This window comes from Anomaloglossus baeobatrachus, chromosome 2, assembly GCF_048569485.1.
Source record: "Anomaloglossus baeobatrachus isolate aAnoBae1 chromosome 2, aAnoBae1.hap1, whole genome shotgun sequence".
NCBI classification, from domain to species: Eukaryota; Metazoa; Chordata; class Amphibia; order Anura; family Aromobatidae; genus Anomaloglossus; species Anomaloglossus baeobatrachus.
This window is the reverse complement of record NC_134354.1, coordinates 213216472-213244294: the sequence shown is the minus strand read 5'-3', so window position 1 is coordinate 213244294 and position 27823 is coordinate 213216472. Positions and strand designations below refer to the sequence as shown.

Here is a 27823-nt window from a genome sequence, read left to right as displayed (position 1 = left end):
CCAGTTAAGTAACTGTGTCTTATTTAGATGCCGTGCCCAAACTAATGGAGACCTGAGCTCCTTTTCAGCCCTTTAAAACTTTTACCTACCTGTGAAGAATATCTGCCTTCTCACTGTAAGTAGCACATGACCATTTCGAGCAGCAGTGGTCATTAAATCTAAGACTTGTTTGTGGGATTTTCCCTTCACAGGTACTCCATCAATACAGATTAGTTCGTCAGCAGCACGGAGGCGGCCATCTTTCTCTGCAGCTCCTAAGGGAATAATGGCCCCGATATAAATCTGCAAAGAAAAAAAAATGATCATAAGAAGAATTTTTGAAGTCATTTTTTTGTGGCTTTATTGTTTTGTAATATAATGTTTGATTAGTGATGGGTCAGACCCATGGTCATTGGGCCCTCTCCAGCCTCAAAATAGAAGCCTGCAGCCGCCCCAGAATTGGCACATCCATTAGATGAGCCAAATCCTGGTGGTTACGCCATTTTCTTCCAATTACTTATTTTTACGCTCTACTCCTAGACCTAGACAGCTATTGTGAGGTGAACCAATCACAGACGCCGGCAGTCTGACAGCAACCAATCACAGACACTGTCACAAAGAGTAGGCGGGGGAAGCAGTACATATTCAGAAGGTTTAATGAGCTGACCTGGAAGCAGTGTGACAGCTGCGTGGAAACTCAGTAACTATAATTGTACTTCTTTAATCTCGATTTTGCTTTCTTTTACAGCCCCTAAACCCCCATAATAACACCATTTTACAGCACACAAGTTTGGGTCATCATAAACTTATATAGCATTCAGTGTCCGGGCTCAGGTTAGGGTTCAAGTCCAGTCCCAAACCTGACTTTAAGTCCGTCTAGACCCGCCGAACCCGAACATCTGCGAGTTTGCCCATGTTTATGTTTGAAACATTTTACACATCCTTACTAGAGTTGAGCAGGATGGCAATAATCCGGGGCCGGCGGCTCGTTAACAGACTTAAAAATAAGTCCGATCCGCTCCGGAATCCAGTGCCCATATAAGTCAATGGGGACCGGAATCCGGAGGGTTAAAACGTTTGTGGAGGGGCTAGGGGGCTAGCAGCGAGCGCGGCATACTCACCGAGGCGCTGTCATGGCGGCACACTCCTTCCGGGTCACGCTGTTACCTTCCGGAGCCGACAATTCAATATTCATGGTTTTCCCCGCCCACCGATGTGTGTTGGTTGCAGCTAGACACGCCCCCATCCTGAGTGGCAGCGTGGCAGCTAACTGCAACCAATCACAGGCGCCAGGACGGCCGGTGGGCGGGGAAAGCAGTGCATTGTCGGTCACGGTGGTAAACACACTCGGCAGCAGAGTTATAGCGCTCGGCTGCAGCCCCAGTCGTCACGCAGTATCTGTGCTGTTTATCTAGTGCTCGGAGTCACACGTGCGAGGCTGCCGGGTGCTGCCATAGCCCCTCGCACGTGTGATTCCGGTGAACGTAAAAAAAAAAAAAAAACACGTGCAGTCCCCCTAATCTTCACATCCAGCCAAGGTAACGCCGGCTGGGGGCTGGTATATCCTCAGCCCGCAGCCGTCCGGTATGTCGCATCTGTTAGATGTGACATACCGGTGTGTGATACCGGCTCTTCCCACTGGCGTGATGCGGTGCCAGTCGGGGTAATAGCAGGGGTTAATAGCGGCACATAGCTGCTGCTAAACCCTAGGTTTGTGATGGTACAGGCGTCTGTCAGATACCCGCATCACACAAACCTGTAAGTGACAGTAAATAAACACAGACACACAGAAAAATCCTGTATTTGAAATAAAATACAAAACACTCCTCCTTCACCACTTTATTAACCCGAAACACCCTGCAGCTCTGACGTAATCCACAGGAGAAGTCCCGCGGCGACACATCCAGCTCTGCTACATCTCAGAGCGAACTAGAGGTGGGGAGACAAAAGGGCGCAATAGGGTCTTACCCCATATAACAAGAGGTGATAGGAAAGGAACAGTAACACTCACCTGATGGGGCTGTGCCAGTCACAACTCCTTCAAAAGCATGTGAGTGTCCGTGCGGTTCAAGCAGCGGCCCCGTATGCACAATATAAAATGTAATAAAATACAGAGGAATAAACGGGTATATGCCGCGCTTAAAAACCACTGAGGTGGAAATAATGTGAAATTTCTCTTTTATTTACAGCATTCCTACGCGTTTCAGAGACAAAAGACCATCTCCTTCTTCAGGGAAAAAAGAAATCATTGATTTCTTTTTTCCCTGAAGAAGGAGACGGTCTTTTGTCTCTGAAACGCGTAGGAATGCTGTAAATAAAAGAGAAATTTCACATTATTTCCACCTCAGTGGTTTTTAAGCGCAGCATATACCCGTTTATTCCTCTGTATTTTATTACATTTTACATCTCAGAGCGAGCAGCCATAGAGCACGACCGCCCGCTCTGAGTGCAGTCTATTACTGAGCCGCGATAAGCGATGACCGCGGCAGAGACTGTCACAGGCTGAGGGGCGTATCAGCCAGGAACCAATCACAGCTGAGAGGACGGCCGGTGGGCGGGGAAAACACGGAAAGCTGTGAGACTGCGTGCACAGCACAGGAAGTGAAAGCGCGACCCGGAAGCAAGTGTGCCGCCAAGACAGAGTCCGGTAAATATGAAACGCTATTTATTGATTTTTAACATTTTTATTAATTGCCGATTCCGGATCGTGCAGCCGGAATCCCGGGCCCGGGAATAGTGCTGAAACCGCGTGGATACGGACTTTTACAGCCCGGGCCCGCTCAGCTCTAATCCTTACATATTTCTGTCTAGAGTCGCGTCTCCAATTTTTACAGCGCCTGCCTAGTGAAATGAGAAATTCAACCTTATGAACAGTCAGAATTCTCAGGCTTTGACTTCTTTGCAAAGCCAACCAAGCCCACATTCCCATACAAATTAAGTACTGTATACCAAACTACCAAACGAAAGAATAATAAAAAAAAGAAGTTGCACGTTTTTGGGCAAAAACAATGCACACAATTTGGGAATTTTTCAAGTCATAAAAGTGGCACAAAGTATCTATAAACACCTCCCTTAGTTTTAGTCAAATTTATTTAGAATAAACAATTGCATGGAATACACTGACTTCTCTCCATCTAATAACAAACAATATACAGCGCAAGGTATCACTTACATAGAATTTTATTACTCAGTTAAATCTTGCTTATAGCAATTTATACTACCTGCACTGGAGAACCAGAAATACATAGTGATTGCCCTACTTTTTAGGCATTTTAAAGGCAGTATAATCAGAAAATTACCTATTATTTTAAAGCAGTTTATTGTGAGAAAAAAAAATTCATATCATGATCCGTATTAACAAAAAATTAGTAATCAGACAATGTTCACACTGGTTACTAGAGCTATATGTCACACTAGGTACGATGAAGTACCAAGCAAACGGCGAAAGAGAAGGGAAACCCTTTGTCTAGAGAAAGGGAAGATGGTGACCCATGAGCAAACAAACTGTGTGCAGAATTATTAGGCAAAAGAGTATTTTGATCACATGATCATTTTTATACATGCGTCCTACTCCAAGCTGTATAGGCTTGAGAGCCAACTACCAAGTAAGTAAATCAGATGATGTGCATCTCTGTAATGAGGAGGGGTGTGGTGTAATGACATCAGCACCCTATATAAGGGGTGCATACTTATTAGGCAACTTCCTTTCCTTTGGCAAAATGGGTCAGAAGAATGATTTGACTGGTTCTGAAAATTCCAAAATTGTGAGATGTCTTGCAGAGGGATGCAGCAGTCTTGAAATTGCCAAACTTTTGAAGCGTGATCACCAAACAATCAAGCGTTTCATGGCAAATAGCCAACTGGGTCGCAAGAAGCGTGTTGGGCAAAAAAGGCGCAAAATAACTGCCCATGAATTGAGGAAAATCAAGCGTGAAGCTGCCAAGATGCCATTTTACACCAGTTTGGCCATATTTCAGAGCTGCAACATTACTGGAGTATCAAAAAGCCCAAGGTGTGCCATACTCAGGGACATGGCCAAGGTAAGGAAGGCTGAAAAACGACCACCTTTGAACAAGAAACATAAGATAAAACGTCAAGACTGGGCCAAGAAATATCTTAAGACTGATTTTTTTTAAAGGTTTTATGGACTGATGAAATGAGAGTGACTCTTGATGGGCCAGATGGATGGGACAGAGGCTGGATCGGTAAAGGGCAGAGAGCTCTACTCCGACTCAGACGCCAGCAAGGTGGAGATGGGGTACTGGTATGGGCTAGGATCATCAAAGATGAACTTGTGGGACCTTTTAGGGCTGAGGATGGAGTGAAGCTCAACTCCCAGACCTACTGCCAGTTTCTGGAAGACAACTTCTTCAATCAGTGGTACAGGAAGAAGTCGGTATCGTTCAAGAAAAACCTGATTTTCATGCAGGACAATGCTCCATCACATGCATCCAACTACTCCACAGTGTGGCTGGCCAGTAAAGGTCTAAAAGATGAAAAAGTAATGACATGGCTCCATTGTTCACCTGAACTGAACCCCATAGAGAACCTGTGTTTCCCTCATAAAATGTAAGATCTTCAGGGAGGGAAAACAGTACACCTCTCAGAACAGTGTCTGGGAGGCTGTGGTGGCTGCAGATCAAGCAACTGACAGAATCTATGGATGGTAGGCTGTTGAGTGTCATCATAATGAAAGGTGGCTATATTGGTCACTAATTTTTTGGGGTTTTGTTTTTGCATATCAGAAATGTTTATTTCTAAATTTTGTGCAGTTATATTGGTTTACCTGGTGACAATAAACAAGTGAGATAAGAATACATTTGTTTTTTTATTAAGTTGCCTAATAATTCTGCACAGTAATAGTTGCCTGCACAAACAGATATCCTCCTAAGATATCCAAATCTAAAAAAACCCCACTCCAACTTCCAAAAATATTAAGCTTTGATATTTATGAGTCTTTTGGGTTGATTGAGAACATAGTTGTTGATCAATAATAAAAAAAATCCGCTAAAATACAACTTGCCTAATAAGTCTGCACACTGTGTACTGCTGGTCCCTGGGGTGCCTCTCCACCTTAAAAAGGTTCTGCACCTATGCACAGAGCCAGATACCTGACCCTAGGTATCTATAATGCTGGACTCTAAATAGGGAACGGATGGTATGAGCTTTTCGTCAACCCCACTACTACCACACAGGGGGAAAATGCATGAACTACTTATCTACAGATGACACAGGTAGAAGTTCAGCAAAGTTTTCAGCAACGACTCCACAGAGGAGTACAAGCCACCTGCTTGCAACCAAGGCTTGAATGAACTGAAAATATCATCAGCACCTGTCCAAGAAAGGAAGGGATATTTAAGCACCAAGACAATGCTGATTATCAGCAGCTGGGAGGAAGGCGAACTGCTGCTGGGTCTAAAAGGGGAGAGATGAATCCAGCAGGAAAGCTATTTATATCACTGAATACTGACAGCAGGAACAATGGAAAGTCAGGAAACATTCTGTGCAGCTAAAGGCTGTGTTCTAAGGCCAGAAACCATATGACTGTGTCACCCGTGACACTATATTACACTTCTTGTTTCAGGATGAGTTTTCAGTTAACTCATTATCATCACAGGCAGGATTACAATGCCTTGCACAGCTGATAACAAGGGATCCAACACTCTAAATTACTCCTGCTCCATTTGCAATAATCTTTTCACATGCTCAATATTTAAGTACAAAGCATAAGGTCTGAGTCAGTCTATTGACGCGAATATACATATGTATATCCTGAAAGAACAGGAAGCTGGCGTCTTGAATAGTCATGGTGGAAAATGTGAAAATGTTCTCATTTTTATTTTTTTTTAATACAGATCGTGATAGGGAGAAAAAAAATCTGAAATAAAGATTGAATTAAAGTCACAAAAATGTGATTTAAACAAGAGCTCGTTTTCTGACGACAGGCTCCCTTTAAGATCAATAAGAAGATGCCTGGTGACAAACCGGTAAATTAAAGATTACAAGGAAGATGAAGGCTCCTAATTTAGGTGTAATTATCTGCGCTTTGTCTTGGTAGTTGTTTAAAGAGCTTTATATGCAAATTGCCACACAACGGCCTTGCACAGCAAACGTTCCCAATTATTGCCGATGCTAGCAATCACCGGTTACCAGAGCTGCTTCACTAGCAAAGTCCTATACGAGTCCACGCAAGGTCAGATCCTCTTAGTGGCTGCTATTCCGCATATATATTGTAACTGCATGCCCTTTGTATCCGACACATTTACATTGATTTCTCACTATTTCATCAACTCAAAAATGACAGCGGTGGGCAGCGTATGCCTTGTTGCTGTGGTTTCCTGTCGTCTTCAATTATATTAAATTATTGGGCATGCATAGGAGAAAACTGAGCCATAACACAGCGTGCAGGCACTGCAGGTACCTGGAATCACTCGCTGAAGAACACAGGGCCTTTTAATTATTTATCTCTGTACTTGACTTCATTCCTAACAAACTGGGTCCGAAATGTTGTTTCCAAATAGAATGAAGCGGTGCAGAACATTTATTACACAGCAATCAATTTGTCTAAGAGATATATAGTGTACAGTACATATACTACCCACAGGCTATCCGGCCACCAACCGCACAGTACATGAGGCACTAGCCAGAAACCTCAGACAGCCGTATGCTAAGCACGTGTTTGCCTGACAGCCATTCTTCTCTGCCCACTACCATAAAGATCTGGTGGGGGGGCTGGAGGCATACAGATCTAGTGGTGGGGGGCTCGGGCATCATACAGATCTGGTGGGGGGGCTGGGGGCATACAGATCTGGTGGGGGGGCATACACATTTGGTGGGGGGGCTGGGGGCATAAAGATCTGGGGAGCTGGGGGCATACAGATCTGGTGGGGGGGGGCTGGGGGCATACAGATCTGGTGGGGGGGCTGGAGGCATACAGATCTGGTGGGGGGGCTGGAGGCATACAGATCTGGTGGGGGGGCTGAGGGCATACAGATCTGGTGGGGGGGCTGAGGGCATACAGATCTGGTGGAGGGGGCTGAGGGCATACAGATCTGGTGGGGTGGCTGGAGGCATAAAAATCTGGTGGGGGGGCTGGAGGCATACAGATCTGGTGGAGGGCTAGGGGCATACAGATATGGTTGGGGGGGCTCGGGCATCATACAGATCTGGTGGGGGGGCTGGGGGCATACAGATCTGGTGGGGGGGGCTGGGGGCATACAGATCTGGTGGGGGGGCTGGGGGCATAAAGATCTGGTGGGGGGCTGGGGGACATAAAGATCTAGTGGGGGGGCTGGGGGCATACAGATCTGGTGGGGGGGCTGGGGGCATAAAAATCTGGTGGGGGGCTGGAAGCATACAGATCTGGTAGGGGGCTGGAAGCATATAGATCTGGTAGGGGGCTGGAGGCATACAGATCTGGTGGAGGCTGGAGGCATACAGATCTGGTGGGGGGCTGGAGGCATACAGTTCTGGTGGGGGGCTAGGGGCATACAGATCTGATGAGGGGGGCTCGGGGTATACAGATCAGGTGGGGGGCTGGAGGCATACAGATCTGGTGGGGGGGCTGGGGGTACACAGATCTGGTGGGGGGCTGGGGGCACACAGATCTGGTGGGGGGGCTGGAAGTATACAGATCTGGTGGGGGGGCTGGGGGCATACAGATCTGGTGGAGGGGGGCTGGGGGTATACAGATCTGGTGGAGGGGGGCTGGGGGAATACAGATCTGGTGGAGGGGGGCTGGGGGAATACAGATCTGGTGGAGGGGGGCTGGGGGTATACAGATCTGGTGGAGGGGGGCTGGGGGTATACAGATCTGGTGGAGGGGGCTGGGGGCATACAGATCTGGTGAGGGGGGGGCTGATGTCCTCTGCAGTAATGAGCACATTGTGCTCCTGCTGGTTCCTTTCTGTCCCCTATTATGCAGCATCTCACCTGTCCTCTGTGCCCGCGGAGCCTCCAGCTGCAGTACACAGACACCTCTGTGATAGCGTCCGGTGTACAAAGCGGCCGCTGCAGGTTAATGTCATGGCTTTACTGCAGTTGAATACTTTACGGCGCCACAAAGCATTCAACTGCAGTAAAGGGCTGACAGCAGAAGCTGCGGAGGCCCTGGACAGGCGAGTATACAGTGTGTGTGTGTCTGTTTTCAGTGTATACATGCATGTGCACTATGTGTGTGTACGTGTTTGGTGTCTGCCATGTGTGTCTGCTATGTGTGTGTATATGTGTGTCTGCTATGTGTGTTTGTGTGTATGCGTGCGTGCAGTGAGGACCCGGAAGTCGGAGCATCGTTCGAACTGCGGCTGCGCAACGGACAATGCCGCGGTGCATAACTGAATAGGGGAACAGACAAAACTGGTGATTATGTAAGTAGATGGTACCGGTTAAAGTATAAGAAATGTGACAGAGCTTAAGGGGTATAAAGACTTATTATAGGAAGCTTAGACAACTTAAATGAAGGCCGATTATGCATGTAGCCACACTGTACGTTATGTTTGCCACCTGAAACTTTAAAAAAAAAAAAAGCCTAAAAAATGTACAGTAAATACTATGAAATTACATGTACTCTACTCAATAAAACACATTTATACCAGGGATGGTCAAAACATTTTAGAAACTGGTTTTATAACTGCAAAAGGAAATTTTAGTGACTCATTGTAAACAATTTACATAGAAATCAATAGAAAACGGCTCCAGTAGCACAATATCTAAGAGCCCTGGCTACTGCACATCTGGGATCTGTCCAGGTCTGATTTATGCTAGAGAATCACTAAGTGCTTATAGGAAAGACTAGTTTTTATTCCACAATCAGACAGAGCAATAACTTCAGAATGCCTTCAGATTCCTGAGAAAGGCGGTAGTGCATTGTGGGAGCCCACGTGACTATCATTTAGGGTAATAAATCATGACTGCAGAGTCCAAGAAGGGACTGGAGTAGGATTTACAAAGTTGCTTTAGGAGGACTCTAAAAGGAAGCTGCCCGAATGATCCACCTCTCTCCTCAATACCACCCCGCTTCTCCTCTCTGCAAATCCCTCCATAGGCTCCCAATCTTCCACCGCATCCAATTCAAATTACTAACACTGACCTAGAAAGCCATCCATAATCTATCTCCTCCGTATATCTCTGAACTAATTTCTCACTACTCTCCAAAACGCAATCTCCGATCCTCCCAAGATCTCCTTCTCTCCTCCTCTCTCATTCACTCCTCACGCAACCGACTCAAAGACTTCTCCCGAGCATCCCCAGTCTCCTGTAACTTGCTGCCTCAACATGTCAGACTATCTACTACACTTGCAAACTTCAAAGAGAACTTGGAAACTCATCTGTTCAGAAATGCCTATAACCTTCAATGACCTCACTGCTTCACCACCACCACCACAGCTGCCGCCCCACCACCGTGCGGAGCTGCCGTCCCACCACCGTGCGGAGCTGCCGCCCCACCACCGTGCGGAGCTGCCGCCCCACCACCGTGCGGAGCTGCCGCCCCACCACCGTGCGGAGCTGCCGCCACACCACCGTGCGGAGCTGCCGCCACACCACCGTGCGGAGCTGCCGCCACACCACCGTGCGGAGCTGCCGCCACACCACCGTGCGGAGCTGCCGCCCCACCTACACCCCACCTACTGTCTCCTCCCCAACATCCTATAGAATGTAAGCCCGAAAGGGCAGGGCCCTCTTCCCTCTGTACTAGTCTGTCTATTGTAACTTTTATATGTATTCTGTATGTAACCCCCTTCTCATGTACAGCACCATGGAATCAATGGTGCTCTATAAATAAATAATAATAATAATAATAAAAAAAAAGCTTGGAAATGCTGTACAATCTATGGGCAGCATGTCATAGAGAACTGGAAGCTGAACTGAATGATATAAAGGTTTTTGGGAAAAGACTTAGTACAGCTTGTATTTCCCTAACAGAGATCTCAGCTCATTCCGGGCTTCAGTCAGAGGGGTGGGGACTACTCAGTGGGGAAGAGTGTCAATCACTCAGACCCCACCCCCATGACGTCCAAGCCCAAAATTCCAAATGTATTTAAAATTCCAAAATTATTTGAATGAATAAAATACCAATATCAACCTGGCCAGCCAAGTGTACTCTATAGCAAGCTCTCCAACCATTCCAAGCAGACAGGTTCCTCTGACTATGGAGTACTTCTAACACAAAGGGTAGAGTCTCATCATGACCCATATTATACAGATAAACCTATTTTGAGTGATAGCATCTTGGATTCCATACTCAGAAGATAGAACACTTTCTATAATCGAGCTGACCAAGATTAATCTATATCTTCTCTCCTCTTGAGGTTCCGGAGATTAAAAGGAAAATCCAGTACATTATTTCTTCTATTTACTGTATCCCATTCCTTCATTTTTTCAGCTTCTCTCCTTTTTAGTCTTCTTCGCCTCCCTTTTATTCATTATCTCTCCTTCTCTCTGTCCGTTTTTGCTGATGACAATTTTAGTTCCAGGATTGTTATAAGTAGATGTTGTAGTGGGTGCTCTTACTGACCAGGCAATAATTCGTACATGTCCACCATTGCACACTTTTGACCTTGTTTTCCCACCTACATAAGGTCTGTGATCCATCGTCCACAAGTGGAGGATGGTCTTGGGGTATATTCACATGAGGAGTAATCGTAGTATTTTTGCTACATATTTTGATAGGAAAAATAATCAGTGTTTTCTAATACCAGAAAAATGAATGAGCTTTCTGAAATCTCATGTTTACATAGATTAAATATGCAATGAATGCAGAATGTGAATTCTTCACATTAAAACGCTCCGAAAAAGCACTTAAATACATGCACCAAAAACGCGTGTATTGTATGAAGTGTTTTTACTGCAGAAAAATCCACTGCAATTATGCTAGGTGTGAACATACCTTATACTTCTCTCATTAACTGCTATTTTGCTGGACCTTTTACTGCGTCCTTATTCTTCATACCTGTTATTTTAATGCTCTTTTTTTAAACAGTTGGTGTCTGAGCGCTGCTTGACTTGTTTGTAACTTTCATAGTTTATTTCAATAAAAATAGAAATAAAAACAGCGAGGAGTCATGTAAATCAGAGAATCAGCCATATTTCTGTTCTATGTGACCGGAATAGTAACTGGTCATGGTATCTAAGCCATGACAGCAGTAAAGCTCTAGTGTGGTAAGCACTGGACTTGGTCGCTTTATAGGAATATACGTTGCTTGTTAATGTGCAATTTTCCTTAAAAATGGAGAGAAAAAAAAAAAAAGGTGTCGTGGTGTGTACAATACAGAGCAGGACATTGTTCTCACCGCCTGGTCTGGGCCATCTCCTCCAAGGACCCGGAATCCAAAGCCAGATTCTTGTTTACGGAGAAACACATCCAAGTCCTTTGTATTGGGAGCTGTGAACAGAAAATAAAAATAAAAAAAAAAAGCTTTGTAGGCCTCACTAAGCCAGAAACAAAAAAGCAATCAATATACTAGTAACACTCGTCCTTAGAATAGAAAGCTACAACAGAGCGGGTCACATGGAGTCAGTGCGGAAGTGGCTTGCACCATTAGGCTATGTGCCCACGTTGTGTTCTATTACGCAGCGTGCAAGTTACTGCACGTGAGTCTCAGAACGCAGCCGAAAAGCTGCGTTCTGAGACGCAATGTAACTGCAGAATTCCTGCTGAATTCATGCGTTCTGGATGCTTCCAGAACGCACATTTTTGACAGTGCGGTCCCACCCGGCTCTGCTGCATCCCCCATAGACTTTCAGCAGAGCCGAGTGGGACCACACTGTCAAAAAGAGCATGGCTGGCTGCGCGACACTGCCACGTGATCAGAATGAACTTGGATGAACTTCACCCGACTTCATTGTAATCACGCGGCTCTGTGCGTGTGCCGCGGCTTGATTTGCGATCACAGGTGAAGGACTCACCGGAGACCGCAAATCTCCTGAGTGACTGAAGTGAGCCGCGTGATCAGCGGTGCCGTCACTCAGGTTACCCGCGGCCAGCTCGAGTCCTCCACCCGAGACCTGTGGCTGTGGGTAACCTGAGTGACATCTCCGCTGAGAGTGCGACTCACTTCAGTTGCTGTGTGGAGCTGACAGGAGCGGTGGTGTTCTACGGCCGCTCCTATCAGCTTCATGTAGGAGAGCTAGATGCGTCATGGGACCTCGTGAGGATTACGCCGGACCTGGAAGGGTGTTTGGGGATTTTAATAAAGTGGTGAAAGAGGGTGTTTTTTTGTCTTTTATTTCAAATAAAGGATTTTTTTGGGTGTATGTGTTTATTTACTTTCACTTACAGGTTTATCATTGGGGGTGTCTCAGACGCCTGCAATGATTAACGTAGGACTTAGTGGCAGCTATGGGCTGCCTTTAACTCCTTATTACCCAGATTGCCACCACACCAGGGCAATTCTCGATGAGGCGGGTAGAGTCCCGGGACTGTCAAATCTAATCGATGCGGCAATTCCGGGCGGCTGCTGGCTGATATTTGTAGGCTGGGGGGCTCCCCATAATGTGGGGCTCCCCATCCTGAGAATTCCAGCCTTCAGCCGTGTGGCTTCATCTTGGATGGTATCAAAATTGGGGGGGGACAGCACGCCGTTTTTTTTAAATTTATTTATTTATTTTACTGCACTACATAGACCCGCCCACCGGCGGCTGTCATTGGTTGCATTGAGACAGCTGTCAGTCAGCATGGGGGCGCGTCTGACTGCAACCAATCATAGGCGCCGGTGGATGGGGAAAGCAGGGAATACCAGATTGAATAATGAGCGGCCGGCATTTTCAAAAGCAGGAGAAGCCGCTGCAGTCTGACAGCCGTGCAGCGCCACACCAGTGTTCGGTCAGTGATCGGTGAGTATGAGAGAGGGGGGAGAGGGATAGACCTACAGAGAGAGAGAGACCGACCGACAGGGAGACAGAGAGACCGACAGACAGACAGAGAGTGACCGACATTGCAACCAAAACGCACAAAAGAAGTGACATGTTGCTTTTTAGAACGCAGCGTCTTGGCAGCAACCGAAACGCTGCGTTCTAAAACACAACGTGCGCATGGATTATGCACAATCTTCATAGATTGTGCTGGGGACGCAGGACGCATGCAGTTACGCTGCAGTGCAATACGCAGCGTAACTGCAAGCAAATACGCAACATGGGCACACAGCCTTATATGCACCAGAACGGATACAGATAGGTTAATAATGAGAGCTACAATAATTATTTCTTCTTTCACTGTATATAATGAAAAACAGTTTCTCCTATTTACATCTTTTTTTTAAATCTATATTTTGAGAATATATAAAATTTTAGAACAAAAATTCACTTTTCCCAAATCCATTGCTTATTAAAGTATGATGTTTTATTACACGTTATATATTATATGAATTATATTTCATGAAATCTCAGAAAGAAATAAGCCACTGCTGAGGATTGGAAATTTGCAGCATGTCAAATTATACATCGTATTTTACTGTGGATTTTACCTATTGCACAGCAAAATGTGAAATCTGCAACATTTTCACAACTGAATCCAAACCAATACTCACATAACTTATGTAGACAGAGGTATCCTTAAAGGGAATCTGTCATCGGGTTTTTGATACCTAGTCTGAAAGCAGCATAATGCAGTGGCAGAGATCCTGATTCCAGTGATGTGTCACTTACTGGGCTGCTTAGTGTAGTTTTGATAAAATAACTGTTTAATCAGCAGTAGATTATCATTAGTTGACTACTTGGTGTGCTGCCAGGTAGTCCAGCATATTCAAGAGCTCTGTATAACTGCTACATCGGCAGCAGAGAAAACATTGACTTTATCAAAAAGACAGCAAACAGCTCAGTAAGTGCCAAATCACTGTGAACAGCCCTGTTGGGGGGTGGGTATTCTTTTTTTGTCAATATGTCTCATTTAGGAGAAAATAATTTAAAAATTGATGCTGCAACAATATCATAATATCCTTAAAGGTCACAAATGAAAGGAAAACTGAGGTTGTATAGGTTGGATTCTAAAACGCCTAAAGCTGGTGTCACACTAAACGACAGCGACAACGACGTCGCTGTTACGTCACCATTTTCGGTGACGTAACAGCGACCTTGTAAGTCGCTGTTATGATCGCTGCTTAGCTGTCAAACACAGCAGAAGCAGCGATCATAAGGTCGCTGTGCTACATGTTCAGAGAGCAGGGAGCCGCGCTTAGCGCTGGCTCCTTGCTCTCCTGCAGCACACATCGGGTTAATTAACCCGATGTGTGCTGCAGCTACATGTCACAGTGCAGAGAGCAGGGAGCCGCGCTTAGCGCTGGCTCCTTGCTCTCCTGCAGCACACATCGGGTTAATTAACCCGATGTGTGCTGCAGCTACATGTCACAGTGCAGAGAGCAGGGAGCCGCGCGCACTGCTTAGCGCTGGCTCCTTGCTCTCCTTGCTACAGTATACATCGGGTTAATTACCCGATGTGTACTGCAGCCACATGTCACAGTGCAGGAGCCGGCGCTGGCAGCAAGAGCGGAGGCTGGTAACCAGCGTAAACATCGGGTAACTAGGGAAAGGTCTTCCCTTGGTTACCCGATGTTTACGCTGGTTACAGCTTACCGCAGCTGCCAGTGCCGGCTCCTGCTCGCTTCATTTCGTCGCTCTCTCGCTGTCACACACAGCGATGTGTGTGTCACAGCGGGAGAGTGACGACCAAAAAATGAAGCTGGACATTCAGCAACGACCGGCGACCTCACAGCAGGGGCCAGGTCGTTGCTGGATGTCACACACAGCGACAGCGACGGGACGTCGCTGCAACGTCACAGAAAATGGTGACGTAGCAGCGACGTCGTTGTCGTCGTCGTTATGTGTGACACCAGCTTTAGACTTTGATTTTCTAAAAAGAGGGAACTGCACATTTATGTCCCTCTCCAGACACATTTTATGATTACAACTTGCCATGTGTTTGGAGTTTTTAACTGAGACCTGAAAAGTTTAAATTTTTACCCAAGAAAAAAAAAAAATAACAAAAGTTGGGACACAATAAACTACTTGGCTCTTGTGGGAAATTCTGTTTTTCTAGCGAACACTTAGGTCCCATGTAAGTATAAGAAAACATCTGCGAAAATGCTCAATAATGTGCTCAGCAGATGACGTATTCCGAGAGCGAGCATCCAAACAGCAACTTTCCAGAGGTAAAGGGACCACACATGGGATTACTCCGCAGACGGATGCCTCTCGGAGACTCACTCACAAGGTCGTGTTGTAAAAAGAGCACATCCAAGCAAAAACAAACACTCATCATCAAAGGCGCAGGGGGCCTAAAATAAAACAAAGTGCCTACAGAAAAATCTGGGCATTTCAGGGTATTAAAAAAATATGTTGTAAAATAAAAACTGTAAAGAAAATGTTATAAATATACATTATCTAAAGATATATGGAGCAATGGAACCACAAGTTACCCCTTCACGTGGCAGACCCCAATCACTGATATAAAATGGCCTATCCTTAGAGTGGGTCATCAATATCAAAGTCCCAGATCATTCCTTTAAGGCTAAGTTCACACAGGGCATCTTTTGCTGTGTTTTTGAGGTCACAAAGACGCACCAAAATGCATGCATTTCCTTCTCCCAGCAAAGTCTATGAGATTTTGATGTCCACACTGGGCATCTTTTTTTGGCTGCATCTTGGCTGCGTTTTTTCAAGATGCAGCATGTCAATTCTTTTTGCGTTTTTACCACGTTTTTGGGCCCTTCCAGTTAAAAGATTTGATTTAAAAACCACATTGGGCAAAATGCAGTAAAAACGCGGTAAAAGCACGTCAAAAACACAGTAAAAATGCAGTGCATTTTTGGTGCATTTTAAGATGCACTGACGAAAAGATGCCGCGTGTGAACATAGCCTAAAGGGGGCTTTACACGCCGCGACATCGCTAATGTGGAGTCGTTGGGGTCACGGAATTCGTGACGCACATCCGGCCGCATTAGCGATGCCGTTGCGTGTGACACCGATAAGCGATTTTGCATCGTTGCAAAAACGTGCAAAATCGCTAATCGGTGACATGGGGGTCCATTCTTAAAAATCGTTACTGCAGCAGTAACGAAGTTGTTCCTCGTTCCTGCGGCAGCACACATCGCTGCGTGTGACGCCGCAGGAACGAGGAAGCTCTCCTACCTGCCTCCCGGCTGCTATGCAGTAGGAAAGAGGTGGGCGGGATGTTACGTCCCGCTCATCTCCGCCCCTCCGCTGCTATTGGGCGGCGGTTCAGTGACGTCGCTGTGACGCCGCACGGACCGCCCCCTTAGAAAGGAGGCGGTTCGCCGGTCACAGCGACGTCGCCGGACAGGTAAGTATGTGTGACGGCTCTGGGCGATGTTGTGCGGCACGGGCAGCGATTTGCCCGTGTCGCGCAACAGATGGGGGCGGGTACCTACACTAGCGATATCGGGACCAATATCGCAGTGTGTAAAGTAGCCTTTAGACTTCCTGAAGACACCACATATTCAACAGTTCCAAAACTTCAAATACTCAATGACTTCCGATGATTGATAAAAAAAAAAAAAAAAAAAAAAAGAAGTACTCACGCTTATCTTCAAATATATTTTTGGACTTCTTATAGACCTCAGAAGGGTCAAGTTTTGGGGAATTGGATCGAGCGAGATTTGGTGGAAAGGGCAAAGGTTGTGGTAAAGGTTCGGTTGTGCCAATTGCCTCAAGGCTCCCCGTCAGCTCCTGTTTATCAGTTTTCTGGAAAAGAAAGGAGTGAATAAGACACCCATCACACTCTGAAAGAAATCTTGTTGTGCTCCAGATACAGGTAGCCAATACTAAAATTATATGGTATAACTAATGTTTACCCAAACTAGGTGTTACAGGAGGATTTACTAGCACCTATGGTGAGCTTTAAAAAAGAGGCCTACCATTGTGTGCACACAGCTTCTATGCAGACCTATGTGTCTCCATGGTTACAGACTACACCTCAACCGGTCTATTTTTTTTCTGCCATCACGTGTGACTTCCTACCATCCATCCCTCTTTCACTTTCTGACTGTAAGTAAAAAGAAGGGAACCTAAGGACTGCAAACTACACAATGTACACAAAAATAAGCAATCCTGGTCTGGTGATTCTGTAAAAAAAAAAACTCCTTTAAGTGCTGTAGAAAAAGCTTATGTTGGGATCCATGTTTGCTCTCAGATGGACGAGCCATTGTACAATCATGGCCAGTGTTTCTAAACTGACACATTTTTGGTTTTCACAATGCTTACTGCTCCAGTGTTTTTAGATCTTTTTGTCAGATGTTTCTATGGTTACTGAAGTACAATTATAAGTATTTTATAAGTTTATAGACTTTTATTGACAAATATATCAGGTTTTTGCAATATATATATAGTATATAGTATTGAACCTTATTTTTTAAGACTTCTGCAATTCGCCCTGTCATGATGGAGATCAGTTTCTGCGTCATTGCCTGACTGATGACCACCTATTCATACCTAATAAGTGGTTGGAGATAATCAACAGTTCTGTGTTTTTGTTTGTGCAGCCACTTTTTGATGATTGACCACAGGTTCTCAAAGGGATTGAGATTTGGGAAGTTTCTTGGCAATAGACAATATTTTCTTCACTGAGCTACGTATCATTTTTCCTTGTGGCATGGTCTGGAAAAGCATTGATCATCACCAAATTGCTCCTAGATCGTTGGAAGAAGTTGTTCCTGGTGGATGTTTAGATACCATTCTTTACTTATGACAGTGTTCTTAGCCAATATTGTAAGTGAGCCCACTCCCTTGGGTAAAAGCAAATCCAGATATGTATAGACTAAGGATATTTTACTGTTGGCATGACACAGGACTCATGGTAGCGCTCACCGATTTTTCTTCGGACAATCATTTTTCTAGATGTCTTAAATCAATCTGAAATGGTCTTCATCAGAGCAAACAATTTTACCTAGTCTTTAATGTTTTTCTTAGACATACGTGGCTTCTTTATGGCGTTTCTTAACAACAAGCAAGCCTCCAAAACCTTGCTTCACTGACATCTGCCTGCTGCTATTCTTGAGCAAGCTCTGCACTACTATTGAACCAATCCTGTAACGGAATCCTCTTTAGTAGATGGTCCAGGCATTTGCTGAGTTTTCTCATGTGACCTTTCTCACAATTGAACCTCTCTTTTTGAAGCTCTTGATGATCAAATAAATTGGTGAGTTACACAACCTAGAGTTAATGCAAATTGGCACTATAAAAATCACAAAAGGCTCACAGAATTGTGTTTACAGCGTCAGTGATATTTTGTTGGCCTTTTAAGAGCAAAACAAAGCACTGAATGTATTTGAACAATATATAGCTTTTATAGTGTGAAATATTCATTGACAAAATAAAGATGCAAAACATAAAAGCCCAGAAACAATGGATTCCTGAACTCCTAAAATGTGCATATCGACATATCTGAAAAAAGCATCAAAATTCCAAGGCTAAAGCAGAACGATGCATAGCATATATTTCTTCACTATCCGGAATGATGAGAATTCAGTCAATGACAAAAGGTATATAATACAAAGCGTATAATTTACTCACCACTTTTGTTACTTTGGTAGGTGAAGGTGGAGCTGTAAATAAAAAAGGAACATGAAACACAAGATGTAAGAAACCAAGTCATCGCTAACAGTCATCGACAAGAAAAACTTAAAACAACTAAACATTTAAATGTTTTTTTTGCCTGCAGATCAGTGGTCTTTAGACCCCTCCAATCTCCAAAAAGACAGCGAAGAAGTACACAGCCTGGGGGCTCAAGCACACACTCCTGCAAGACATTATGCACTGGATTTTCTTTTTTCATTTTTCGCACAGACCTGTTCAGATGACTGGCAATAAGCAGCCAAAGTAAGGCTTCATTCACACGTCAGTATTTGCCAGGAATGGAATTTACAGTGAAAAACGTAAATTGAAATACTGACAGGTGTGTTTTGGAGACATTCCTGGTTTTGGCAAAAACTGAAGAAATACTAATAAAAAGTATTGATGTGTGAATGAGGCCTTAAAAATACGAACAAATCTATAATTCAGAAAAACGCATTAAAACAACAAGAACTGCAAATGTAGTGATGAAAATCTGAAGCACACGCTGCAGAGAATATGGGCCGCACACAATGACCTCTGCTGCAGATGTCACCGTGGATTGTACTACTTCCAATGCAAAAGGTTAAAGGGAACCTGTAAGGTCCTCCTGTGATGTATATGCCCCCAGCCCCTCCTGTGATGTATATGCCCCCAGTCCCTCCTGTGATGTATATGCCCCCAGCCTCTCCTGTGATATATATGCTACAAGCCCCTCCTGTGATGTGCATGCCCCAAGCTTCTCCACTGTGATGTATATGCCTCAACATCTCCAATATGATGTATATGCCCCCAGCCCCTCCCGTGATGTACAACCCCTGGCAAAAATTATGGGCTCACCTGGCTCTGAGGATGTTCATTCAGTTGTTTACTTTTGTTTAAAAAAAAGCAGATCACAGACATGGCACAAAACTAAAGTCTTTTCAAATGTCAACTTTCTGGCTTTAAGAAACACTAAAAAAAAAAATCATGAAAAAATAATGTGCTAGCCAGTAACGGTTACTTTTCAAGACCAAACAGGGTGAAAAATTATGGAATCACTATGTAAATTTTCATTCCCAAAACTAACACCTGCATCAAATAAGATCTGCTCATTAGTCTGCATCTAAAAAGGAGTGATCACACCTTGGAGAACTGTTGCACCAAGTGGGCTGACATGAATCATGGCTCCAACATGAGAGATGTCAATTGAAACAAAGGAGAGGATTACAGTATCAAACTCTTTAAAGAGGGTAAATCATCATGCAATGTTGCAAAAGATGTTAGTTGTTAACAGTCAGCTGTGTGTAAAATCTGGACCAATTACAAACAACATGGGTGTTAAAGGCAAACATACTAGTAAATCAAGGAAGATATCAAAGCATCAAGACAGCAAACTTAAAGCAATGTGTCTCCAAAACAGGAAATGCACAACAAAACAAATGAGAAACGAATGTGAGGAGACTGGAGTTAATGTCTGCGACTGAACTGTAAGAAACCGCCTAAAGGAAATGGGATTTACATACAGAAAAGCTAAACAATATAAAGATGACTGCCTGAAGAGAACATGTAAATTTCCACAGTCATTGATGATATGGGGCTGCATGTCAGGTAAAGGCAATGGGGAAATGGCTGTCACTATATCTTCAATAAATGCCTAAGTTTACATTGACATTTTTGACAATTTTCTTATCCCATGAATTGAAAGGATGTTTGGGGATTATGAAATTATTTATCAAGATGATAATGCATCCTGCCATAGAGCAAAAACTGTGAAAACATTTCTTGAAAGAAGACACATAAGGTCAATGTCATTGCCTGCATATAGTCCGGATCTCAATCCAATTGCAAATCTTTGGTGGAAGTTGAAGAAAATTGTCCATGACAAGGCTCCAGCCTGCAAAGCTGATCTGGCAACAGCAATCAGAGAACGTTGGAGCCAGATTGATGAAGTGTACTGTTTGTCACTCATTGAGTCCATGCCTCAGAGACTGCAAGGTGTTATAAAAGTCAGAGGTGGTGCAACAAAATACTTTTGATGTATTGGAGTGTTTTTTATTTGTTTGTTTTTCATGATTCTATAATTTTTACCTCATTACCGAGTGATTCTATAATTTTTCCCCGTTTGGTCTTGAAAAGTAACCGTTACTGGCTAGCACATTATGTTTTCATGATTTTTTTTTCGTGTTACTTAAAGCCAGAAAGTTGACATTTGAAATGACTTGTGCTATTATTGTGATCTGCTATTTTTAAACAAAAGTAAACAACTGAATTAACATCCTCAAAGCCAGGTGAGTCCATATTTTTTGCTAGGGGTTGTATATGCCCCAACCTATCTTGTTATATATATGCCCCCAGGCCCTCCTGTGATGTATAAGCCCCAGCCTCTCCTTTGATGTGTATGCCCCCCAACATTTCCAGTGTGATGTATTTTCCCCATCCCCTCCTGTGATGTATATGCCCCAGCATCTCCAACATGATGTGTATGCCCCCAGCCCCTCCTGTGATGTGTATGCCCCCAGCCCCTTCTGTGATGTTTATGCCCCCAGCCCCTCCTGTGATGTGTATGCCCCCAGCCCCTCCTGTGATGTGTATGCCCCCAGTTACTCCTGTGATGTGTATGCCCCCAGTCCCTCCTGTGATGTGTATGCTCCCAGCCCCTCCTGTGATGTGTATGCCCCCAGCCCCTCCTGTGATGTGTATGCCCCCAGCCCCTCCTGTGATGTGTATGCCCCCAGCCCCTCCTGTGATGTGTATGCCCCCAGCCCCTCCTGTGATGTGTATGCCCCCAGCCCCTCCTGTGATGTGTATGCCCCCAGCCCCTCCTGTGATGTGTATGCCCCCAGTTACTCCTGTGATGTGTATGCCCCCAGTCCCTCCTGTGATGTCTATGCCCCCAGTCCCTCCTGTGATGTGTATGCCCCCAGTCACTCCTGTGATGTGTATGCCCCCAGTCTCTCCTGTGATGTGTATGCCCCCAGTCACTCCTGTGATGTGTATGCACCCAGTCACTCCTGTGATGTGTATGCCCCCAGTCCCTCCTGTGATGTGTATGCCCCCAGTCCCTCCTGTGATGTGTATGCCCCCAGTCCCTCCTGTGATGTGTATGCCCCCAGTCCCTCTTGTGATGTGTATGCCCCCAGTCCCTTCTGTGATGTGTATGCCCCACAGTCCCTCCTGTGATGTGTATGCCCACAGTCCCTCCTGTAATGTGTATGCCCACAGTCCCTCCTGTGATGTGTATGCCCACAGTCCCTCCTGTGATGTGTATGCCCACAGTCCCTCCTGTGATGTGTATGCCCCGGTCCCTCCTGTGATGCGTATGCCCTCGGTCCCTTCTGTGATGTGTATGCCCCCGGTCCCTCCTGTGATGTGTATGCCCTCGGTCCCTCCTGTGATGTGTATGCCCCCGGTCCCTACTGTGATGTGTATTGCCCCCGGTCCCTCCTGTGATGTGAATGCCCCCGGTCCCTCCTGTGATGTGAATGCCCCCGGTCCCTCCTGTGATGTGAATGCCCCCGGTCCCTCCTGTGATGTGTATGCCCCAGCTCCTCATGTGATGTATATATCACAGGAGACGCTAGGGGCATACACATCACAGGAGATGCTGGGGGCATACACATCACAGGAGACACTGGGGGCATACAGATCACAGGAGACGCTGGGACACAGACATCACTGGGAGGCATATATATGGCTGAGGGGCACAGACAGCACTTGGGGGGCACAGACAGCACTGTTGGGGCACAAACATTACTGAGGAGCAGACATCACTGGGGGGCATGGACACCACTGGAGGAGCACAGACACCACTTCGGGTTACGGACATTACTGATGGGCACGGACAGCACTAGGGGGCATGGACAGCACTGGGAGGAACGGACAGCAGTAAAGGAGCACTAGGGGGAACGGACAGGACTGTGGGGGCACTGGAGAAAATGGATAACACTTGCGGAGCACTGACATCACTAGGGGAGCACGGACATCACTGGGGGGAATGGACAGCACTTCCAGAGCGCAGACATCTCTAGAGGGGCACAGACAGCACAGGGGAACATGGATATCACTGGGGGGCACAGCACACAGCACTGGGGGCTAGCACACAGCACTAGAGATGGCACATAGCAGTGGGGGAGGCGACACAAATCACAGAAGGCACACAGCACTATGGGGGTCTAACAACACTATAGGTGGCACACAACACTGGGGGTGGCACACAGCACTATGGGAGGCTCACAGCAATATGGGTGGCACACACACAGCACTGGGGGAAGGGGCACACAGCACTGTGGGTTGCACACAGTACTGTGGGTTGCACACAGCACAGGGGCACACAGCACTGGAGGACACACAGCGCTAAAAGCCGTGAAGCTGCTGCTGCTTGTCTTCTGTGGGAAGGAAGCGAAGAGCGCTAACCCCGCCCACAAAGTAAGTCCTGAGCACACTGGCACTGGCCAGTGTGATGACCCAATGGTACACGCATGCAGCGAATGCTTTGGCCAGAGTTACCCATCGCATCATCCAGCATGGCCGCACATTCTCCTGACAGGAGCATCTCAGTTGCATAGAAATATATGCAGCCGACCCACGGCCCTGCTGGGGAATGCGATGGGATGCGATGCCAGACTCGAGCGAGTCACTCAGAAGTGTGACTCCGGAATGAGTCTTTGCAGCATACATGGGGATTTAAAGCACCAGCGGCCGGCAAGACGCGATGGCTGGCCCGAGCACTGCGGCTCTAGGAATCTGCCCGAGGGCCACAGAAAACTTCCTCGGCCCGCGAGCCGGAGGTTCCCCACCCCTGCATTATGGGGTACCATACATTATAGGTTTAAATATATAAGGCACTGTATAGCATAGTTATTTGTACAATACATGACTATACACAATATTCGGGAAAGCTGAAAGGCATAAAATACACTATTGGAAGCTATACAGCATAAAACGGATTAGGCACATGTTAACATACCTCTAGAGCAGGGAAGTCAAACTCAAAGCGGTACAAAGTTAAAAACTTGGACTAAGTCGTGGGCCAACCTAGTTGCGAGCTTCACATAGTTCGCGATGCAGAATAATGGGTCCCAAATAGCCCGCCATACAGAATAATGTGCACTACAAAACCACCAAACAGAATAATGGGCCCCACCTAACCCTCCATACTGAACAATGGGCTCCACATAGCCCTCCAAATAGAATAATGGGCATTACAGTCTTCCAAACAGAATAATATGCCATACATAGTCCTACTTACAGAATAATGGGCCCCACATAGCCCTCAACACAGAATAATGGGCCCCACATAGCCCTCCATATAGAGTAATGGGCCCCACATAGTCCATACAGAATAATGGGCTTCACATAGTCCTCCATACAGAATAATTGGCTCCACATAGAGCTTCATACACATTAATGGGCCCAACATAGTCCTCCATACACAATAATGCACCCCACATAGCCTTCCATACAGAATAATGGGTCACACATAGTCCTCCATACAGAATAGTGAGCCCCACATAGCCCTCCATACAGAATAATGGGTCACACATAGTCCTCCATACAGAATAGTGAACCCCACATAGCCCTCCAAAACACTATAATGGGCCCCACATAGTCCTCCAAATAGAATAATGTGCTCAACATAGTTCACCAAACAGAATAATTGGCCCCTCATAGCCGTCCATACAGAATAATATGCCCTACATAGTCCTCTGTACAGAAAAATGGGTCCCACATAGCCCTCCATACAGAATAATGGGGCCCACATAGCCCTCCATACAGAATAATGGGGCCCACATAGTCCTTCATACAGAATAATGGATGCCTGGCATCACAGGCCAGATAAAATCAGCCTGCGAGCCAGATTTTGCCCACAGGACAGAGCTTGACATACTGTATGTGCTCTATAGTGTCTGTACAGATTGTAGCTAACTGCAACTCTTTGTGGTTATTAATTGGAATATGTCAGCAGGACTAAACACTGAATGTAGAGTTATGTAACGTATTAGGCTGTATTCTGTTGTTTAATTACAATTATTGTTTTATCACCAGGAACTTATCACTGCCAGGACTACATGACATGGAGCCTTGGTCCAACCACAGTTCCTTGTGTAATCAGCAGCTCACTGTCGATAGAACATGTACACAGAAAGCTGTGGTGTGGGTGGGGTTAGCTTTCTGAGCTCTGCTACATACTAAATCTAAAAATTCTGTGTCGCAAGTGCTGCACCCAGTAAAATAAGTGATACATCGTTGGATTCAGGGTCTTTTTTCCTACATTATGCTGCTGTCAGATGAGGTAGTAAAAACCTTGCAAGAGATTCCCTTTAAAGGCCCTAAAAAAAATGTCATGGTGGGAAAAGAAAAGATAAAAATGAAAAACAAAAGCCACTAGACCAATAAACCCTCAGCCCAATGCCAGGCCATAAAAATATAATGATACATTCATTAGTCATCTCACTAGATACAGCACTAGAGCCGATTCCCTAATCTAACAAACAGAATTTGCATATTTATTGTCCACATGCAAGTAATAGCCTTAAATCCAGGCTAAAGTTGGTCCACATGACAAAAAGTCTTCTCCTCGCTTCTAGTTTTATATTTTATTTTTTTTTCTCTTTCTCTTTTTGCAAATGCGAAGTCAATTAAGTAAATGAATGTAACACATGAATGAGCCTTGATAAGGCCACTCGGATTCAATCACTGGGAATAAAGCAGCTTTTAAAAGGCCAGAGACTGGGCCATTAAAGCAGACATAGAGACGCATCCATAACTGGCAGCTATCAGGAGCCACATTATGTGCAAGTATAAGCTAATTAGGATGGACTAGAAATGGAGTCAATGGAATTGCCTTTAACTGTGTGCATGCTGGACCTGCAGGAATCTGTCTGTAGAACGGTGGTACTAATTTATCATGGCTAGCGCCCATCTGGGGTCCTTCCCACAGGTACTTTGGAGTTTTGATTTTTTTTTTTGTATTCTTTTAAATGCCAGCAAAAGAAAAACAAAACCAGCCAGACATGATTAATCAATATAGATCTTCAGTCTCCCTCTTAAAAGACAGACCTCATGTGCTGTTGCATAACTGCCTTTGTGCGCCAATGTCCTTTTGTGACATCAAGACATCCATAAACTTGGATTTTTATATTTTTTTTTTTATAATTTTGACCTCTAGCACAAATGTAATTTGGCATCGGTCTTTCCTTTTAAAGGATAGTCCAATATATTTGTAATAATGGCCTATCTCAATAGTCCACTAATGTTTGATGAGAAAGGATTTTGATATGTGACCCCTCCATTATGCTGACTAGTGGGGCTCCAAAGGTTAAAGGATTATTCCCAATATAGAATGGGGAATAACTTGCTGATCATTGGGGGTCAGCAATGTTGAGAACACAGTTCTGGAACCTAGAATAGGCCACTGCAGAGCATGCTTGGCCTCTGCTCCATTCATTATCAATGGGACTGTTAGAGAAAACAGAATAGAGTAATTACCTATTTCCAGCAGTCCCATAGTTAATACATGGAGCACAGGTTGAACATGTGCAACTCCACTTCATTCAGGTCAGGATTCCCAGCAGTCCATCCAGGAATAGGGGTTAGGATAGGTATATATCGCATTTGTGTCAACTGTCAGGAACATTCACTCAGGAATAATGTGCCCGACAGTGTCACAATCTAGATGAATAATGAGGCATCTGTTGACCAAGATGACCCATTGAAAAAAATAAATACTGCATAGTAAAAGTTGTATATGTTGGAAAAAGCCTCTAACATACAGTGTAGGATAAGTAAAAAAACGTACTGTACACCAGCCTTAAGGGGGCTGTCCACTATTAAGATACCTCCTTCTGATTCCACATGTTTTCACTAGGTAAAAACATAAAGACTACACTCACCTACTGTATCTGTGCCGTTCTAGCTGTGCTGTGGCTTGCGGTGCCAAGGCTCACATAGGGTGGTGATGTCACATGGACCCCGCATCCAATCAGCGCCGGCTTCCTTCTTCTTGCCTTTGCCGTAAAATAATAAACAGGAAGTGAGCGAAACCGCAGTGCTCACTTCCTGTTGATTAACTTATTTGGTCCAAAAGGTGGGGAGAAGAAAGCAGACACTGACTGGACACAGGGTCGCGTGACGTCACAACTCTAAGTGAGATCCGGTACCATGAGCCACGGACCTTCTGGAACAGCGCAGATACGGGAGGTGAGTATAGTCGTTAGTTTTTTTACATGGGTTAAACACGTGGAATCAGAAGGGGTTGTCCATAGTAGTGAACAACCCCTTTAACTTGCAATTATTTAAAATAAGCAACGAAAAGTTTTGGGGAACATAATGAAGTCACCGGCATTTGACCTCTGTCGTTAAATCAATATCATAAAGAGAAAGCTATTATCAGAACTTGAGATAGATCAACTGTACTGCATATCCACACCACAGGAAGACCTGGAAGAACATGTGCAACCCCCTGAAAATCCTGATCCAATCCTACAACCTACTGAAAATCCTGATCTAGAGGGTACAACAGCTGATCTGAAACAGAAAATCATAGAGAAACTAAATACCATGAACCTCAGAGACCGATTGGCAAGGCTCAGCAGAGATAAATCAGTCATACACTGCCCAAATCTGGCCTTTATGGAAGCGTGCCAAGAAAAAAGCCATTTCTCAAAGATATCCAAAAAAGGTGTCGTTTACCGTTTGCAACAAGCCACCTGGGAGACACACCAAACATGTGGAAGAAGGTGCTCTGGTCAGATGAAACCAAAATCGAACTTTTTGGGAACAATGCCAAACGATATGTTTGGCGTAAAAGCAACACAGCTCATCACCGTGAACACACCATCCCCACTGTCAAACATGGTGGTGGCAGCATCATGGTTTGGGCCTGGTTTGCTTCAGCAGGGACAGGGAAGATGGTTAAAATTAATGGGAAGATGGATGGAGCCAAATACAGGACCATTCTTGAAGAAAACCTGTTGCAATCTGCAAAAGACCTGAGACTGGGACGGAGATTTGTCTTCCAACAAGACAATGATCCCAAACATAAAAGCAAAATCTACAATGGAATGGTTCACAAATAAACATATCCAGGTGTTAGAATGGCCAAGTCAAAGTCCAGATCTGAATCCAATCGAGAATCTGTGGAAAGAGCTGAAAACTGCTGTTCACAAACGCTCTCCATCCAACCTCACTCAGCTACAGCTGTTTGCAAAGGAAGAATGGGCAAGAATTTCAGTCTCTCGATGTGCAAAACTGATAGACACATAGCCCAAGCGACTTGCAGCTGTAATCGCAGTGGAAAGTAGTA

General features: G+C 45.1%; 1 protein-coding gene across 3 annotated transcripts in view; it reads right to left on the bottom strand.

Moving 5' to 3' along the window:
* MAGI3 (membrane associated guanylate kinase, WW and PDZ domain containing 3) overlaps positions 1-27823 on the bottom strand; it is a 417907-nt gene that overhangs the window by 54805 nt on the left and 335279 nt on the right. For all 3 annotated transcript variants that reach the window (XM_075335593.1, XM_075335594.1, XM_075335595.1), the window contains exons 11-14: positions 18499-18530; positions 16509-16671; positions 11268-11359; positions 90-282 (exon numbers count right to left, since the gene is read on the bottom strand). In XM_075335593.1, coding sequence (XP_075191708.1) covers positions 90-282; positions 11268-11359; positions 16509-16671; positions 18499-18530 — 480 coding nt within the window. The remainder of the gene's footprint in view (positions 1-89; positions 283-11267; positions 11360-16508; positions 16672-18498; positions 18531-27823) is intronic.